The sequence below is a fragment of the Rattus rattus genome, chromosome 11 (assembly GCF_011064425.1).
Source record: "Rattus rattus isolate New Zealand chromosome 11, Rrattus_CSIRO_v1, whole genome shotgun sequence".
Lineage (NCBI taxonomy): Eukaryota > Metazoa > Chordata > Mammalia > Rodentia > Muridae > Rattus > Rattus rattus.
In genome coordinates, this window is record NC_046164.1 from 77919232 (window position 1) to 77931583 (window position 12352).

The window sequence follows — 12352 nt, forward strand, 5'->3', positions numbered from 1 at the left end:
TTCCCTCTGCCGACGTCACACAGTCTTCATTACTGTAATTAGATGTAATGTACAGACCCTTCCTGTGCCAGGCATCCGGCTTCCTCCCTCTTCACTCTGACTCAGCATCCAAAGAACCAGATACCTGTAAGAGTCATGAATTGTGTCACCCAGAGGTTTTGCAACAAGAGAATCTGGGCCTTGCGGGGCAAAGGGTGCTGTGTATTTCAAAGCTCAGCACGCGGTACTAACTTTCTAACCTGGTTTTAATGCTCTAGTCAGGCAGCAGCACCTGAAGGATGGGGAAAGTATCCATTAATCTGTGCAAGCATGCAAGACCAAAGGGAATCTCCTCAACGCACGCCTACTACAGAGAAAGACTTCCCCAGGTCACTAACTGGTCAAGGCCAAGGGCTAGTGTACTGATAATTTTAACTACTTCTACTAAAAGCAAAACCTTGAGTAATGAGAGGAGCCAAGGAGATTGTTGACTGGGATAGGGTTTTCTTCCTAGAGTCCAGACAGAGCTTTGCACAACTTCAATTCTACACTTTCCCAAATTCTGAAAAGTAGTTAAAATAACCACCACATTGGCACAGCGGCATCTCTATGTATGATGTCTGTAACCTGGCATATCTGGATTTATTTATTTATTATATATAAGCACTGTCACTGTCTTCAGACACACCAGAAGAGGGGCATCGGATCTCATTATGATGTCTGTGGTTGCAAATTGAACCTGGAAGAGCAGTCAGTGCTCTGTCTCCAGCCCCCTGTCTTTCTTAACTCCAGTGGAGGGCTGGCTGAGTGTGCCCAGCCCTGGGACTAGGGAAGTCTTTGAATCTGCTCGGATTTCCCCTTTTGTTGGTCCTACTTAAAATTAAATAATCACCAGCTTTCCACTGTATAGCAAATCCTTCCGGGCACGCCTGTTAGCATTGACATCAGCGCAGAAACTCCTGGGGCTCTATTTATCACTATGGACGCTGGCTGCCAAACTGCTAGTGAAATAGAGTTAATATTTTCCCAACTGTGTTGTAGGGGACATGGCTGAGGTATGTCTTGGGGATCTCGTGGGATTTAAGTATCCTGACCTCACAGGACACCACATAAACTCCTGGGTTCTCTTACCTTTGAGGCACTATGAATACTCTTTGGCAACCATGCAGTGCTTAGAGTAAAGTATGTGTGTATGTGTTTTAGTGAATGTGTGTGTGTGTGTGTGTGTGTGTGTGTGTGTGTGTGTGTGTGTGTGTAGATGGTAAAACTTTACCCATTGAGATACCTTGCTGGTACCAAGTATCACTTTTCTATAAGGTTTACAGACTAAAAAAAGAAAGTGAGAAACACGTTAAGTATTTTGTTTTGCTTTTGTCGAATTGTTGGAATTCCAAGGAACACTGGAATTAATGTGAAACTGTGTGACCCTGGTCTTTAGAGAGCTACAGTTGCACAAATGTTTGTGATGGGTTATTTTTTTCCCCCCAAAGGAAAAACATTGACATGCTAATCTTCAGTGCCTGGGAATTAAGGCTTTGTGGGAACTGAGATGCGGTCATCACAGTGTGCTCTAATCCAGCACAACCACGTTTCTCTAGAAAGGGAAAACCGGGCCATGGAGAAACGCAGATGGGGAGCATGCCAATTAGAAATTAGGCTGCCCCAAGCCCGGGAGGGCTGAGAAGCTGGGAAAAAGGCCAGGCCAGCTCTTTCCCCCTAGAGCCATGGACCCCAGGTCTCCAGACTGCGAGACATCATATTTCTGATTGTGATATTTGTTACTGTACTCCAGTGAACAAATGCAGCCCTTTTATCTTGCATTTAAGGGCAATCATTGTTGAAGTTCGCTTGAAGCTGATGAAACAGAAACTTCTTCAAAAAGCGATTGGCTCTTAGCACATTCTAATCCTGGAAAACTCAAAGATTCCAGTCCCGTGACACCCCGCCCCCCCCCACTAGAGGGAATGCAGCTTTGTAAATAAATCCCATGCTCACGGTGACACAGAGGCCCTGGTTTATATCCAGTGTCACGAATGCTAGGCTTGCATACATCCAAAGGAGGGGTGTGTGTACCACTGTTTCAACGTTGCTGGTTCTTGGGTGCCAGAAGAGGATAAATCAGGAGCCAGAGGACATTTCTCCCTGTTAAGCTGTCTCGGCAGACGCAGTGTGGAAGCCGAGAATGCTTATCTCTGAAGTCTCCCTAACTCTGCATCCACGGCCGGGGGTTCCGTTTCTGGCACTCCTGATCCACCCAATAGTTGTAAATCACATCTAAGCAGTTCTATTAAGTTTAACGAGCTTTTCTTGTGATGTCCTTCCAAGAAAAGAAAAAAAACCACCAAGATATACTTTAAAATATAGAGAAGCTTAAGGGGAAAAAAAAAGCTTCTTAGAACTATTAAAACTATTGTTCGCTGTGGTGGCCCTGTCTTCGTGCAGTTTCTGGGCTTTGCAACACAAGAGACTTTCAAAAGCTTTTCGGTGGGGAAACTGTTTCAAAACTTAACAAAAAATAAATAAATAAATGCTGTAAGAACAACTTCAAAATTCTCACAAATCCTGCCCTCCAAGTTGCCCGTCAGCCGTTTTCCCGGTTTGGTTTAGTTTTGGGACCTTGCATTTACTGGCTGTGTGCTCCAGAAGCCCAGTAGGGAGCACATGGTTGGGATGTGACTTCTGTCAGCGAGGGCAGAGCCAGGATAGGAATCCAGGTGGAAGATCACTTTTACTCAGATCCAGGAACACAGTGGCCCCTGGTTCTTGAGAATGGCGGAACACAATCTTCCTAGAGGCCTCTCGGTCTCATTCCTCAAAACACGCCGCTAACAGCCCTGTTCTGCCTCATGGGAAACGCACAGCGTACCCCAGGTCTCAATGAGCCCAAAAGGTGCCCAGATTTTTTGCTCATCCTCCCGAGATTCTTATCTCCTGGGATTGGGACTCACATCTTCCTGGTGGACACACTTCACTTTCAGGGTTTCAGTGTTGCTCACCATCTCCTACTTAGTCCCCAGAGTGGCAGCAGCTACAGGAATGAACCTTGACACCCAATGTTCGTAGTCTAGATTAAACCCATACACAGAAAAAAGATGTCCACGTTAGCCCTGTTTGCTGTGCCCAACTGTCCTGTGGGGAGTGACACAGTGCTCTCACTGTCTCAGGGTAGGACACAGGGCACAAGGCTGCACTATGCACCCAATGTCTGTACTCTGTAGTTACCAATGAATCGCCATCAACAGTGGGACCCTAAGACTTCTGTGCCTACGTCAGAAGGAGCAGGGCCATTCAGGGCCCTCGGTTTTCCTCATGTCAAGGCTGGGCTGGATTTACTCGAACCACAGACTGCGTCACCCTCTCGGATTCCATCTCCGTGTGTTAAGTTACCTCGCACCCACCGGTCAGAAAACCCTGCATGGTGGAAGGGTAACGTTATGGAAGCCAGTGATCTTCACAAAGTCTCCGTGCAGAGGCTCACTGTCTGTCCTGTGGAAAGCCAAGTGTTTGAAATCATCCCCAGGATACCTCACAAACTGGCAGAGTTTGGACAGTGGCAAGAAATGGACAGTGGCTCTCGGGATTCAAGTCCTCGGGACGACCTGCCTAAGAACAGAAGCTTTGGTCTCGGCACAGGAGGTTTCTCTGTAAACTCGTGTGGCCTGTGCTTCATCTCCCGGATACAGACCATTAACCCAGGTTTTCAACCAATAAAAAAACTGTATTTCCATCCTGGCAGAAGAAGACTAAGTGATTACACTTTTTTTTTTTTTTTTTTTTCCGAGCTGGGGGACCAACTCAGGGGCCTTGCACTTGCTAGGCAAGCGCTCTACCACTGAGCTAAATCCCCAACCCCTGTGATTACACTTTTTAAAAAATCCTTATTAGGGATGAAAGCCAGGGTCTTATGGGTGCAAGACAGGTGTTCTATGGCGAGCCGCACCCTGCTTGAACAGGTCAGCTGTGCCCTGAGGTGAAGTTGCCCTTCTCGGGCTGACTGATCTTGCCTTAACTGTATTCACAAAAGCAAGCAAAGAGGAAATTTTAGGCAGCAGAGTCCCCCTAGCATTTTCCTATTGCCCTGCAGCCTCAACCCTGGCTAGCTTCTGGAGAGAAAAGTCCAGTTGAGCGGTGAGAGGCCTGGCCACAACAAGTACAGTAGGGACTTTTATTTGACTCTAGGTGAAGGTAGCTAAAAGGCAAGGGCAAAGCCAAGAATCACAGAATGAGCAATGAGCTAGGGGCGAGAAGAGGCGGTGGGTCTGGCCAGCCACAGCAGTTCTCTTTGCTATGAGTCACTTAGGCACAAAGAACAATGCAATTTGCAGGTGGTTAGTAATAGCCCCAGGCCGTCTATTCTGCCAGTTTAGAGATACCAATCTTAATTATTATTGGTAAGATGAAAAACAAGTGCCCGGGAGTTTGGAAAATCAAATGGACCCTTTCCTTGGCTTTCATCACACAAAGGGGTGTCGGTTCTGCAAAACCCAGTTGGGCTTGGCCTGTTCAGGTACCACTGACTCGCAGTTCCTTCCCAGCAGGACAGCTCACTTGTGCTGTGGAAGGAAGCTGGGCGTTACAGGCGTTGGCAAACCCAGTTAACGGTGGCTTTCTGTGTCATACATTTTTGATAAAGGGCTATCTCATAAAGTGACTGTTCAGAAAACAATTGCGTTTTCCAGTGGGAGGGAAGTAAAACCGATGTCCTTGGGGTACACGTTACAAGTATAAGCCTTCGCAGTCCCTGGCATAAACACAGTGGAGTGTTGGAAAATCAGCAGGGACTCTGATGCATAGCGAGTATGGAAGGGTGCACAAGAGCGCAGGTCATGCACATGGAAACTTACTCAGGCACATTCGGAACTCTGACCCTAAGAGTCACGGCACACACATCCATAAGTGTGCTTACAGGGGACCCTGGGGGGGGCTTATGCCTTAGAAATGTTCCAGTGGGATAACTCTGGCTGGAGTTCTTGCTTTAACTGTATTCACAAAAGCAAGTCAAGCATAGGAGGTCCCTAGTTTGAGGCCCAGAACCATTTAAAAATGTCTTTGTGGAATTTTTGATTTAACAGTTTTGGGGTTTCCTTAATCTTAATGAAAATTCTCTGATGGACCCCTCGTGGTCTGTATACACAGAGGTCTGATGTACCCTTAGTGGTCTGTAAACATAAGGATCTGTGTGCTCCTAGTGGGATTTATCTGTCTGTATACAAAGAGATCTGATGTACCCTTAGTGGTCTGTATACATGAGGATCTGTGTGCTCCTAGTGGAATGTATGTGTATACACAGAGATCTGATGTACTTAGTGGTCTGTGTACATGAGGATCTGTGTGTTCCCGGTGGGATGTATCTGTATACATGGAGATCTGATGTACTTAGTTGTCTGTACATGAGGATCTGACGTGTTCCCGGTGGGATGTATCTGTATACATGGAGATCTGATGTACTTAGCAGTCTGTATACATGAGGATCTGTGTGTTCCCAGTGGGATGTATCTGTATATACATATTTAGCTGTGACATAGCTGGTGGCTTACACATTTGCCTCTATTGGATCACTTTATTTTGGTTGTTGACTTTGCTCACCCTTTGCTTCATGTGAATTTTGCTGCTGAGCTGGGTTCAGTATAGACTCTGTTTCCTCTCATTTAGGTTCTCCTCTAAGGACTGATTTAATAGTACACATCAATCGGGCTTGGTTCTAATTTTGTTATTCTCAAATGGCTTGGCCCAGACATTCTCACGGTTCTCTTTCTTCTAAAAGTCTATCACGAACACGTTACACAGGAGGTCAAGTGACACTTATTTTTCCCTACATATGTGCACTCTTGCTTTTTAAGTTTCCCGTGCAGTTGGCCATTGTGCTTCCTATGAGCATTCAAATCAGTTTAATAATTAGAAATGATAGGTAATGAAACAGAACAGCTTTTTAAGTTTTAAACCCTGTGGAAGAAACCAGTGACACTATCTAGACAGCAATAGAATGATATTTATACTTTAAGGCTAAAAATTAACTCTGCTACGTTTTGTCCAGTTTTAACAGATTTAAATCTGTTCTTTTTGACCCTGGGACAGAGTTCCTGGTTGGACATAAAGTTAGTCCCTGACTTATGACGGTTTAAACTACCATTTTCCAGCATTAAGGATGTGGTTCAGACTTTGAGGATTAAGAGGTAGCACGATCATGATCCTTGCATGGACTCAGGCTCACTTCTCAGGACGAGCATCTGATTGCTCACAAGTGCCCATGAGTAGGGTTCCAGGGGATCCGGCTGCAAATGCCCTCTTCTGGCCTCCAAAGGCATCTGCATACACATGGTACACATAAACTCATACAGTCATACACCACATACACCCCCCTCACACACATGATAGATGAATAGCTGATAGATGGATAAATAGTTGATAGATTGTGTGTGTTTGTGTGTGTGTGTGAGAGAGTGTGTGTGTGTGTGTGTGTGTGAGGGAGAGAGAGAGAGAGGGAGAGAGAGAGTGAGAGAGAAAAAGAGGGGGAGAGGGAGAGAGAGGCAGAGAGAGGGAGAGAGAGAGAAGAGAGAGAGAGAGGGAGAGAGGGAGAGAGAGAGAGAGAGAGAGAGAGAGAGAGAGAGAGAGACCTTTTAAGAAATGATGGTGCAGGGATAGAGCTTTTAAGAAATGATGGTCCCAAAAAAAAAAAAAAAAAAAAAAAAGAAATGATGGTGCATTCTGCAGAGGCTATACTCAGAGCTTCAGATTCTGATTAGGCCCAGTGGGACCTGGCCCCGTGCCATGCTGTGTTGCTAATTCTGCCACTCAGCAGTCCTGCTGGACCAAATGCCTTGCTGTGTACTATACCTCAAGTCGCAGTGATCTTGTTAGGTTGTCCCCTGTTGTCAGTGGGGAAACATCTGTACCGATCTAAACCTTCACCCTTTCTCTGACCCGAATCCGGCTGTCTTTTTCAGATCTCTCTGTTCATTATGATTCCTAAAATAAGCTTTAACGATTTTTAAGTTACTTTTTCTGAGCCATTTGTCTCTCTTCTTGCGAATCCATGGCTCCTTTTCATCTCCTCACTATGTGTAGAAATGCGTTTTCCCATAACTTTGGGTATACAGTAACTCATTGCTCACTTTTGTCAACTTATTCTTTTTTTTTTTTTTTTGCCACGAGGTGTGTTTTATTTTCATCGATCATACAAATAATTTTCTATAATCCCAGGGCAAACCGGTGAAATTTGGCAGTCCGATTAGTGGAGGGGGGGTCCCTTCAGAGACCCACGGGTCAACCTGTGCTGGTTTTCAGTGCAGCTTGTGGCTGTTCCATCTTGCAGGTGGCTTTCCTCCAATCACGAGGGGTCTTGGAGATGAAGGGGTAGAATTGGGGGAAATCTTCCTAGGCTTTTCTGAGATTTCACTCCTTTCCTGTTCAATGGTCTCTTTGGTCTCTGTTCTCCTGCGTCCAGTTCTTCAGCTTTTCATCTGGCGGCTCCTCCATGTCCGCTGGTCTGCCATTTTCATTTTTCGTGGATTCGTTCAGCTCAACTCCAGGTATATAGTTGCTGCAGCAAGAGACCAACTTATTCTTTTTTTTTTAAAAAAAAATTATCTTTGTGTTCGTTCTTCTTAGCTTCATATCCTACTTTCAGAGAAGGATTTTCTTCCCCAAATTATTTTCCACGAGAGAACATCCTGCTGCGTTCGCCACCCTTCTGTTGTAGAGGTAAAGCCCCTTTGCCCGCCCCTTTGATTGGCACCTCCAGATATGCTGACCTGGAGGCCCATGCATGCTCTTGCACACGGCAGCACCCCCTCTCTCTCTTGGCTCTAATCTTCAGCACATTCAGGAAGCTTCTTAGTTACCTTCTGTGCTAACACACACACCCTTCATCTCTAGGGAGATGCGCTTTCCGGTTTTACTTCCCAGTCTTTATTGATTACGCTTACGAACGGAAATGATGGGACAGACCTACACTGTCATTGGAAACTTCAAGTCTCGCAGTGCACTTTAAATAATGTAACCAGTTCTGGCTGGAGCACATCTTTCCACTAGTAATTATTCTTAGCGGGTTTTTATGCAAATCCACCTCATGATCTCAAACCAACTTCAGAATGTAAAAATAGTGGCGTGGAACATTAACGAAAATAATTTGTACGGTCTTACCCCAGCAGCTTGGTACTCCAAAATGCCAACTGAAGGACTGTCCCCAGTCCTTGACTCCACTGTCCTCCTCCATTGTTTTTCTAGGATAGAAAGTTCTAGGCTGTCAGACAAACCATCGATCTTCATCAGAAGTTCATCCAATAGACTTGAAAATTCATCCAGGTAATAAATCTGAAGGGAAGACAGATTAGAAAAATGCAAACTGGAATGTCATGGTTTTCTTTTCCTCTCATTATCCGAACCATTAATGATGCTGACTTTGGAAAGTTTTCACTATGTCATAAGACATCCTGAGCCCAGAAGTTACAAGACCTGGGTGCTGGGCCTGGGTTCTTTCTGTCTGTCTGGGTTCTTTTGTTGGTGGTGTGCATGCACTGCTTCATTCGTAAGTGTTACAGTTAGTGATGCTTTGACAAAGAACCACTGAATGAATCCCAAGGCAGTAATAGGCCCATGACGGGCAGCGAGCCCTATGCAAACACACAGTGCCATGACTACTTCTGACAGGTTTCAAGGCTACACTGAGTGCTATGTAAACATCAGTCACGGATGACAGCTGAGAATTCACTGTGAAAATACCTAGGTCTGACTTGTTTGCCTTAGTGTCCGGAGGGCCCAATTCAAAGCACTGAGGCCTGCATGATTTGGGAGGAAATCAGGAAGTGCCAAAAATCAAGTGACTAACCCAAGGGGGGGAAAAAAGCCAGAGATGCTACCTTTTCAAGGTACAAGGTGAGTATAGGGATGTGGTGAGCAGAGGGTGAGCCTGCCAACCCTGTGACTTCTCTAGTATTCAAGGGAAGATTCTGTGAGGCCCGCCAGGGTTGAGAACTGATTTTGAGCCTTTGTAGTGACAGGTGAATCAGAATCCCCACGGTGCTCTCCTAGCAGAAAGCAAGCCTGTATGGTAGAGACTTCAGCCTGAGTGTGCTGCTGCTTACTGCTCCAAGGTCCCACAGCTTACGTGGTCCGTAGCCACCTCAGTCTCTCCTGAAGTTGTTGTTTCCAGCCTCAGAAGGGTGAGGAGTCTATGCCACATAGAAACAGCAACATCTTTTAGTGTCACGAGAGATTTTCTGCGAAAAGACTTTCTGTCTTGGAAAAGAGTCAAGAAGGTGGCTCTCAGCTGGAGGAGAGAAGAAAATTAGACAAATTCTGTATTAGCAAGCTATGGCATGACTTTGTTGACTTGATAAACTATGGAGTGGAGATTATATCTGCTGCGGCTGCTGGTGCTGCTTGGCGACCTTTCGGCAATTGCCTGGTGAGACACTATCAGGAGAATGTCCCTCAGGTGGGACTACAGCTTGAGCTCTGCAGTGCAAATCTGTCTTACTATATGAAGCATGTTATTATTGTCTCTCTCTCTCAGTGTCATTTCCTGTATGATATATGTTCTTGGCTTGTGTTGGGCCTGTGTCTGAGTGATGGGAAGGGGTTTGAGACCTGGCAGGCTACTGTATCCTCATGTGTGCTATAAGATGACCCTAACTGTGCTCTGGATATGGGTGCCTAGGTTATTTATTTCTTCACTACTGATTGAAACCTTTTAGTTCACATCTGATTTACTTTAAAGTATAGCTCAAACAAGCAAAATTTTAGTCATTTAGAGTATGTCTACAGAACTTCATGGGGAGTTGTCCACTAAAATGAAGAAGCTATGCTAATAGGCCTTAGGAGCCAAAGCTTGCAAACTCCCTGACCCAGAGCCTCCTTCCCCCTACTCCTTCTGGACATGTCAGTTCCCTTCCCCCAGACCTCCCTTCCCTTTCTCTTCTGGATTTCCCTCACTTGACTCTGCTATAGCCTGCAGGTGGGAGTGTCCTACAGTGCAGGGGACTTCTATTCGGAAACATGTCAAAAGCACCTCTTAAAATTGTGTCACCAACTCTCATAACCATAACTTTATTCTGGATCGTTGCTTGAATCTCTATGTGAGACAGGAAGAGCTGGGAGCATGGGCAGTTGGCAGATGGACACAGATATCTGCGGGTCTGAGGGTGATGGTGAGCTAGAGAACTAATGTTACAAACAAAACAAGCCAGGTGTAGGCCTTTAATCCCAGCACTTGGGGGGCAGAGCAGACGGATCTCTGTGAGTTCGAGACTAGCCTGGTCTACAGAGTGAGTTCCAGGACAGCCAGGGCTACATAGAGAAACCTTGTCTCGAAAAACCAAACCAAACTCAAACAAAACTGGGTGTGATGATGTAGGGTTGTAATTCCAGTGCTTAGAAGCAAGAGACAGGTAAGTTTCTAGGCTTTACTGGCTATTCAGCATGGCTTACTTGGTGAGTTCTAGGCCAATAAGAGGTCTTATGTTTGAAAAAGACAGTGAGAAATGACACTCAAGACGGTCTTCTGTCTTCTACACACTCACACACACACACACACACACATGCACACACGCACACACGCACACACGCACACACACACATACATACAGACAAATATTCTCTCTCTCTCTCTCTCTCTCTCTCTCTGTCTCTGTCTCTGTCTCTGTCTCTCTCCTAAAGTATCTTTAGTATAGGATACTTCTTATCCTATACTAAAAATGGTTGGATGGAAAGACAGTTAAAAGAGCCAGTGAATGTATTGATGGGTATACAGATCGATAATGAGTAGTCTAAGTAACGATAAATAGTTGCCTAGGAGTGTAGGTCATGAGGGTGGAGGAAGAAATGAAGGATGGATGGATGAAGGCAAAGTAGTGAGCAGAGAATGTGGACCATTGGAAGGAGCTAAGAGTTCTGGCCCAAGTGTGTCAGGGTGTGAGCACATGTGGCCACTTCTAGTTTAACCTCTGTTATTGAGAACATTGGCAGGCCTTTAAGGAACAAAGAATTTGACGTCACCAAGAAAGTATGAACCCATTCCTTTAACTTGTGCCAGAAACCATCCTGGGAAGGTCAAGTTCTTGGTATACGCTCTTGGAAAGTGGCTAGAATTAAAAGGGAGACAGAAAGGATTATCTAGGACCATGACTCCATGAGGCCTTCTTAGAGTTTAAGAGGAGAACCTGCTGACTAGGAAAGAGCCTCATGGACACCATTTTATAAAAATGAGTAGAGTCCCCAGGGCAGGGATCCGGTAGAAGCAGCCTGAGTGAGCAGTTGGAAGTGAGAAGAAATTTGGGTCAGCCCATGAGGCAGGGAAGGCAGTGTAGCTGTGGTCTTGCTGGACTGTTCTCAGTGAAGGGAGATGGTGTCTAGTCCTTGCTGAGGGCAGATCAGGTAGATCCTGGAAGGCTCTGTTCCCATGAGATCTGGCCAGGCCAGCCTGACCCTGTCTATCTGAACAGAGACCATTTTGTCCTCATAACATGTGGAACCTTTACAAACTGTGACTTTCAAGTCCAGGATACATCAACGCATCTACGTACCATTCCGAAACCCAGGGTCGCCAGCAACAGAAAGAGGGTCCCATAGTAACAATTCACAGTTCTGTGGTCAGACTCTAAATGATTGTGCCATGAGTCTTTTTGACTTCTTCCCGGAAATAGAAGCAGTAGCCCAGGAAATGCCTCTGCAGAGGTGCCACGCGACAGTGTCCAGGTGAAGAGCAGAAACCAGCGCAAGTGGAAACGGGCGGCCAGCAATAGGGCCCCCACCAGCTGCAGGGAGAAAACCCCAGGACAATGGCCCATCATCTCTCTTTAGGGAAGAGGGCTATATGGGGACTTCTAAATGATTTTAAGTCATTAATTGCTTGGAGAAAGGGACTTTATATGTGGCTAAGCCTTCCTTGTTTGGGCTCTTATTCCAAAAAGGCCGGCCTCCGTCAGGCCCAGCTCTCTTTCTGTGTTCCTACCTGTATCTTCACCTTGCAAGCCACCCAGCAGCTCTGAAAGGTGCCTGAGTTCCCTTCTCTGTTGTCAGAGCTCTTGCAGCCCCATGCCCTCATCCTTCCTCCACTAAAGCTTGGGAGACTTCCTGATGACCAGTCATAGTTTATATGCATGAGGCAGATGGGTCTGTGATGGGTGACTAGCTATAATGAAGTTCACCTTTTTTGTCCGTCTTTGACATCAGTGACTTGCCCCTCCCGTCTTTGGCCAAGATGATCTTGCCATGTACACTTGACTTTTTCTATATAAGGCTACTACTACTATGATATTTTCCCACCCATGTGTCTAGTCCCCATCTAGATCTATGCAATAATAGTAACTTAAGAAAAATCAGGAAGGGTTATTTAGAGGCAAACTGGTTTTCGTTAAGTTTGTGATCTTCTTGT

General features: G+C 45.7%; 1 protein-coding gene across 1 annotated transcript in view; it reads right to left on the reverse strand.

Annotated features, from left to right (window-relative positions):
• Positions 1-12352, reverse strand: part of Pkd1l1 (polycystin 1 like 1, transient receptor potential channel interacting) — a 176340-nt gene that overhangs the window by 52494 nt on the left and 111494 nt on the right. Inside the window, exons 52-54 of the mRNA XM_032915919.1 lie at positions 11502-11768; positions 9086-9247; positions 8122-8292 (exon numbers count right to left, since the gene is read on the reverse strand). Coding sequence (XP_032771810.1) covers positions 8122-8292; positions 9086-9247; positions 11502-11768 — 600 coding nt within the window. The remainder of the gene's footprint in view (positions 1-8121; positions 8293-9085; positions 9248-11501; positions 11769-12352) is intronic.